The sequence below is a fragment of the Cebus imitator genome, unplaced genomic scaffold (assembly GCF_001604975.1).
Source record: "Cebus imitator isolate Cc_AM_T3 unplaced genomic scaffold, Cebus_imitator-1.0 Scaffold256, whole genome shotgun sequence".
NCBI classification, from domain to species: Eukaryota; Metazoa; Chordata; class Mammalia; order Primates; family Cebidae; genus Cebus; species Cebus imitator.
The window spans coordinates 2134245-2140441 of record NW_016107571.1 but is presented as its reverse complement, the minus strand read 5'-3'; the positions used below and the strand labels follow the sequence as shown (position 1 = coordinate 2140441).

Here is a 6197-nt window from a genome sequence, read left to right as displayed (position 1 = left end):
GAGATCTCAGGGAAAGTAAAGGGTGGGGCAATCTGGGAAGCAGAGGGAATGGGGCAACAATGACCTGGTGATTGGGAGCCTAGAAAAACAGCCCAAAGCTAAGTTGGAGGCTGAGAGCGAGGAGGAGAGTTTCACAGGGAAGCAGAGCAGAGAAATCTTCATGTATTCAATGTCTGCTGAATGCTAAACTCATTCAACAATTAAAACCTCACCGCACCCTTAGGGGCATCCTGATTTTTCAGAGGAGGACACTGGTGCTCAGGGAAGTGAAATAACTTACCTAGTAACTGTCAGGGATTTAAGTCTCAGTCTGGCTGCCTCCCAAACACCCAAGCCATTCACTGACTGGGACATTGACAGTCCAGGTTCAAGGGGCTCTTAAACCATACAGCCCTTCTCTATAGCCATCCATCATCCCTCAGGCTCACAGAGGTCACTGCCTTCCCAGACCACCCACTGCAGCTCTGGACAGGCTCCCAGTCTTCAACTACACCTCACAGACTACCACAATGAAATGCCAGAACCTGGTGTCCGGCCTCACTGGCTCTCCGGGGCTCTCCCGGTGAGGTACAAGCAGAGAGAGTAGGGTTTCCAGCCGGGGAAGGGCCCAGTGGGGACTTCTTGGTGCTAGAGCCACTCCGAATTCAGAGCTCCGTGTCTACCCCAGTCTGATCTCAAGGAACCACCACTGTTTGGCACACCTGTCTAGGTGACTCTGACAGGGACCTGGAGAACAGAACTAGCAGGGGCTTGAGGCTGTCGTGTGCCTCCCAAAAGCACCCTGGACCTTCTCGGATGCCCTTTCTAGGCAGAAGGCAGGCTGGGCTTCCCACACACATTTCCCGAAAGCGAAGGGCATGTTCGTCTGCCCACCCCAGGATGCTGTAAGCTGCACTCCCAAGTCCAGAGCTCCGTGGGCCAGATGGCTTTGCAAGTTCTGCCACAGGGCCCGTTGTGTGAGTAGCTGACCCTTCCCAAGGGCAGAAGCGTGTCCCCTAGCCTTCCCTGCCGGTGCCCGGGGGGAGGGAGTCCGGGAGCAGAGAGGGCCAGCCCTGCAGTGCTGCCTGTTCCTGCGGCTCCTCTCGGTGGGGGGTGAACACAGCAGAAGAGTTTCTGCCACACTGCAGACCGCACCTGCTGCATTTCCCTGCGAAGCCAGGTCTTTGCTGGGTAACAGCGGGGTGGGAAGCCGATCTGGAGAAGGGGGCGCGCCGGCGGGAGAAGGGACAAGAAAGGGGTCTGCAGAGCCTGTCTGGCGGCACCACAATAATAGCCACACGTCTCCCGCGGGGCTGAATCCCGCCGTGGGCCTGGGATAGCTGCTATTGATTATCTCCTCCTCGCCTACTTTATTACGTTGGCAGGAACCTCTCACCAGCGCTCCTCAACTTCTGCCCTCCCCCATCTCCCGGCCCGGCAGCCCCCAGCTGAGCTCTCCTGGAGCTTCTGGTTAGTAAGCCCGGCTCCGCCAAAGACTGTTTCCCTCGCAGGGCGGGAGCTGAGACCCGGCGGCCCAACGAGGTGACGAGCTTGGTGGCGGCGGCGGGCAGTTCGTTCCCGGCCCCGGCCCCGGCCCCGGCCCCGGCCCCCGCCCCGCCGGCCCCTTTAATTCGAGTTCGCCGTCGGGCCAGGTGCGGCGCTGCGTGGCGCGGTGCGGCTGCGGGCGGCGGCCGGGCGCTCCGTACGCGCCGCCCGCGGGACTGCAGAGCCGGCTCCCGGCTGGCCGCCCGCACCCCGCCGCCGCCCGCTGCCTGGTCCTGCCGGCGCTGGCCACAGCCCAGGAACATGGAGGCCCCGGTGCCCATCCGGAAGGGTAAATCCGTGTCGGGCGTTGCGCGGCGCTCCCCGCCCGGCTGCGGCGCCCAGAGCGGCTGCGGGGCACCCGGCGGCGCAGCCTGCAGCGCAGCAGGCTCGGGCTGAGTCCCGGGCGGGCAAGCGGTGGCCGACCACTGCAGTCTGCTCGGCAGGTCCCGACCGGGGAGATCAAGGGGAACTTGCACCTGCTCAAGAAGAGTGCACAGAATGGGCTCGGGACCCTCTTGGGCGTGCGTGGCGCGGGGCGGAGGGTACAGGGAGGAGCTGGTGGGTGGTGGGAAGTGCAGCTGGCAGCATAACCGTGTCTGGTAAATAGCGCGGGTTGGTAGGACACGAAGCACTTGGGACGGCCGGGCTGCATCCGCCTCTCCGGCACAGAATAACAAACGGCTTTGCTGCAGAGAAGGGCTTTCCCCTTTCTCGCTGGGGCCGTGGGCTGCCGCGGAGCCCCCGTGCTTAAAAGGAAGCTGAGATCTGGGGCAGCAGCCTGGCGCAGGCTACTCCCCACGCCCAGAGATCAGGCTCCGGGATTTTTGGGTGGAGACTGAGCCTCGGTGGTCCCTCGGCTGGACCCGGGGGGCATGAGAGCTGAGCTGTGCTCGGGCCCGCAGCGGGAGCCGACCGCGCGGGCAGGAGGGGGTTAAGGTGGCGCTAGCGGCGGCGGCCAGCGGGAGGGTCTGGTCCTCAGCGCAGAGGCGAGCAGTGAGCGCGCCGGACGGAATCCCAGCCGGAGCCCGGGGCGATGGGGAGAGGGCCCAGACCCCTCCCCGCCCTGGGGCCGGCGGGATTGGGTCGGCAGGGGGCCAGTCCGGAAGCCTGCTTCCTTCAGGCTCCCCCTCTCGCTGCTGCCAAACCGCCTCGCAGCTAGGCAGGCTGAGCGTTTGTTCTGTGCTCCCTGCTGAGGAGATATGAGGGATTTTCTCTTGGGGGAGAAATCAGTGGTCGAGCGCCTGCCCAGCTCAAATGCCACCCAGCTCAAAGAGAGGCCTGCGGCCCAGGGATCCCGGAGGGAGAGTAAGTTCATCCAGCTTCCGTACAGTGGTGACTTTGTTGTGTGGGGTCTCCCTAGATGCGCCCTGAAGGGGTCTGTGTGTGCCGGGGGGTGGGGAGATTCTTTTCCAGGACTGGCTGAGGTCAGAGCTTGTAGACAGGCTGCAGTGAGCTAAGCCCTTCTCTTGGGAGATGCTGTGTCCTAACATGTGGGGGTAGGGGTGCTTCTTCCAGACTCCCTGAGAGCAGCTGGGGACTAAGGACCAGGATCAACCCAGGGAGGCCCCTGGAGAAGGCAGGCCTAGCTAAACCTGAGGCTTGCTCCCTGGGAGAAAGTGCTTCAAGCTGATGGGAAGCCTGCACAGAAGAGTCAGGGAGGCTGAGGGATAGTCCTCAGGCCTGGCATCAGAATGGAGGATGGGCATGGGCGCCTGTCACCTTCTATAAGGGAAGCTCCCAGACCCTCCTAAATCTTGGCACCAGCTGCCCAAATGCCCTGGTTCCACCTTGCTGCTGTTTTTTTCCAGGCAACGTCACACCTCCTGAGGACAGCCAGGACTCCAGCTTTTGCTGAGCTTTGCATCTTGCCTCCTTCCGTCCAAAGGCTCCAGACACAGGCTCGGCTGTCGAGTCCCGCATGCCCCTGGCCAGGCACCTCACCGCCCATCCAGCCCAGCCCAGTCCTAGAGCTCACCTCCAGGACCCAGAGTCTGCCCTCCTGCCCAGAATGACTCACCATTATTTCTAGCTCAAGTGAGAAGATGTGATGGGGAGTTGGGCTGCCTGTTTGTGCATCTAACATTCCCGCAGCTTCTGATCAGCTCTGCAAGGAAGAGAGCTTCAGGTTCCTGTCTGGTCAGGTAAATCAATCTATCATTTAATAACAGCCTTGTGTAGAATCATTGGGTGGAGGCCAATGAGGAAGACCCAGGCCCAAGATCTCCCACCATGAATACCTCCCTGGTTATAAGTATCTGAGACATTAGTGCAGCATCGGGAAGAGGGTCCACTTTTAACCTATTAGCATGGGGTTATGCTCCACAAAGCCTGTGTGGTACCAGGGGGCCTGTACCAGCCACCTTCCCCCAGTGCAGGGAATTCCAGAGGTTCCTTGAGGGATTGCTACCTGTTTCCCTCTGATCCCCAGACAAGTTACAAGGTGAAAGTAAATTTTGCTTTGTCGTTGTGGTGGTGGTGATCACGTTTCTGAACTCTTGGCTGAGAGATGGGAGACAAAAAGTGGCAATCCAGGTCAGGCTGCCAATGCTGAGTAGTCTCATGTCAATAACTGCCTCTGTCTTTCAGCCAAGCGAGGCTGTCTCTCCAGCTCTCAGAGAGCTCTCGGGGCTCTCCTGCAGGAGCCCAGGCCAATGCTCCTGTGCTTCCTGGGGCCAGTAGCAGCATCCTGAGCTCCCTGCCGCCAGGCAGCTGAAAGGCATAGCGTGAGGCACTTCTCTCAGTCCCAATTATGACAGTGGCCACCGGAGACCCAGCAGATGAGGCTGCTGCCCTCCCTGGGCACCCACAGGACACCTATGACCCAGAGGCAGACCACGAGTGCTGTGAGAGGGTGGTGATCAACATCTCAGGGCTGCGGTTTGAGACCCAGCTAAAGACCTTAGCCCAGTTTCCAGAGACCCTCTTAGGGGACCCAAAGAAGCGAATGAGGTACTTTGACCCCCTCCGAAATGAGTACTTTTTCGATCGGAACCGCCCTAGCTTTGATGCCATTTTGTACTACTACCAGTCTGGGGGCCGATTGAGGCGACCTGTGAATGTGCCCTTAGATATATTCTCTGAAGAAATTCGGTTTTATGAGCTGGGAGAAGAAGCGATGGAGATGTTTCGGGAAGATGAAGGCTACATCAAGGAGGAAGAGCGTCCTCTGCCTGAAAATGAGTTTCAGAGACAAGTGTGGCTTCTCTTTGAATACCCAGAAAGCTCAGGGCCTGCCAGGATTATAGCTATTGTGTCTGTCATGGTGATTCTGATCTCAATCGTCAGCTTCTGTCTGGAAACATTGCCTATCTTCCGGGATGAGAATGAAGACATGCATGGTGGCGGGGTGACCTTCCACACCTATTCCAACAGCACCATCGGGTACCAGCAGTCGACTTCCTTCACAGACCCTTTCTTCATTGTAGAGACTCTCTGCATCATCTGGTTCTCCTTTGAATTCTTGGTGAGGTTCTTTGCCTGTCCCAGCAAAGCCGGCTTCTTCACCAACATCATGAACATCATTGACATTGTGGCCATCATCCCCTACTTCATCACCCTGGGGACAGAGTTGGCTGAGAAGCCAGAGGACGCTCAGCAAGGCCAGCAGGCCATGTCACTGGCCATTCTCCGTGTCATCCGGTTGGTAAGAGTCTTCAGGATTTTCAAGTTGTCCAGACATTCCAAAGGTCTCCAGATTCTAGGTCAGACCCTCAAAGCCAGCATGAGAGAATTGGGCCTCCTGATATTCTTCCTCTTCATAGGGGTCATCCTTTTCTCTAGTGCTGTCTACTTTGCAGAGGCCGATGAGCGAGAGTCCCAGTTCCCCAGCATCCCAGATGCCTTCTGGTGGGCAGTCGTCTCCATGACAACTGTAGGCTATGGAGACATGGTTCCGACTACCATTGGGGGGAAGATAGTGGGTTCCCTATGTGCAATTGCAGGTGTGTTAACTATTGCCTTACCGGTCCCTGTCATTGTGTCCAATTTCAACTACTTCTACCACCGGGAGACAGAGGGAGAGGAGCAGGCCCAATACTTGCAAGTGACAAGCTGTCCAAAGATCCCATCCTCCCCTGACCTAAAGAAAAGTAGAAGTGCCTCTACCATTAGTAAGTCTGATTACATGGAGATCCAGGAGGGGGTAAACAACAGTAATGAGGACTTTAGAGAGGAAAACTTGAAAACAGCCAACTGTACCTTGGCTAACACAAATTATGTGAATATTACCAAAATGTTAACTGATGTCTGATTGAAACCTATTACCATACTCACAGCTCAATGGAACTAATGCAGATGTCGCATAATAGCCTGCGTTGTAGTCAGTGTGTTCTACAGTGTGTATCTGGTTCTGCATGGAAAGCAATAGTTGTGCAAGTGACTTTTGATCTTTTGACTTTTGATTTAGGACACAGAATATCTATCATGGCTTTCATGCACATCCTCATCACTGGCTTATGAGTTTCCAAAGATGGGAGTCACCTATCAAGCTAGGATTTCAGAAAGACACATTGAGGCCACCGCATACCCAATACATGGTGCACCTGTCAGTGCCACCATTCCTTCCTAATTAAATGCACACAACATCCAGGAGATGCACTCCCCTCCCTGCCATCCCACCACCCCATCTGAGCCCACCTGCCCTTTCACAGAGGAACACAATCATGGCTTAGCTT

General features: G+C 57.1%; 1 protein-coding gene across 4 annotated transcripts; it reads left to right on the top strand.

The window, feature by feature from the left end:
* The first annotated feature begins 1072 nt into the window (after positions 1 to 1072).
* On the top strand, positions 1073 to 5902 carry KCNA2 (potassium voltage-gated channel subfamily A member 2). Of its 4 annotated transcripts, none has more exons than XM_017499326.2 (3): positions 1073 to 1449; positions 3333 to 3665; positions 4111 to 5902. In XM_017499326.2, exon 3 carries the CDS (start codon positions 4274 to 4276, stop codon positions 5771 to 5773), a length of 1500 nt encoding a protein of 499 aa, XP_017354815.1. In that variant the 5' UTR covers positions 1073 to 1449; positions 3333 to 3665; positions 4111 to 4273; the 3' UTR covers positions 5774 to 5902. The 4 variants fall into 4 exon arrangements, with proteins under 4 accessions (XP_017354815.1, XP_037584065.1, XP_017354814.1 ...); XM_037728137.1 differs by lacking the exon at positions 1073 to 1449 and adding an exon at positions 1504 to 1521; XM_017499325.2 differs by lacking the exon at positions 1073 to 1449 and adding an exon at positions 1708 to 1813.
* The last annotated feature ends 295 nt before the right edge of the window (positions 5903 to 6197 follow it).

What these genes read in the sequence shown, in the direction of transcription:
- KCNA2 (XM_017499326.2), top strand. Translation starts at nt 4,274, where the DNA reads ATGACAGTGGCCACCGGAGACCCAGCAGATGAGGCTGCTGCCCTCCCT.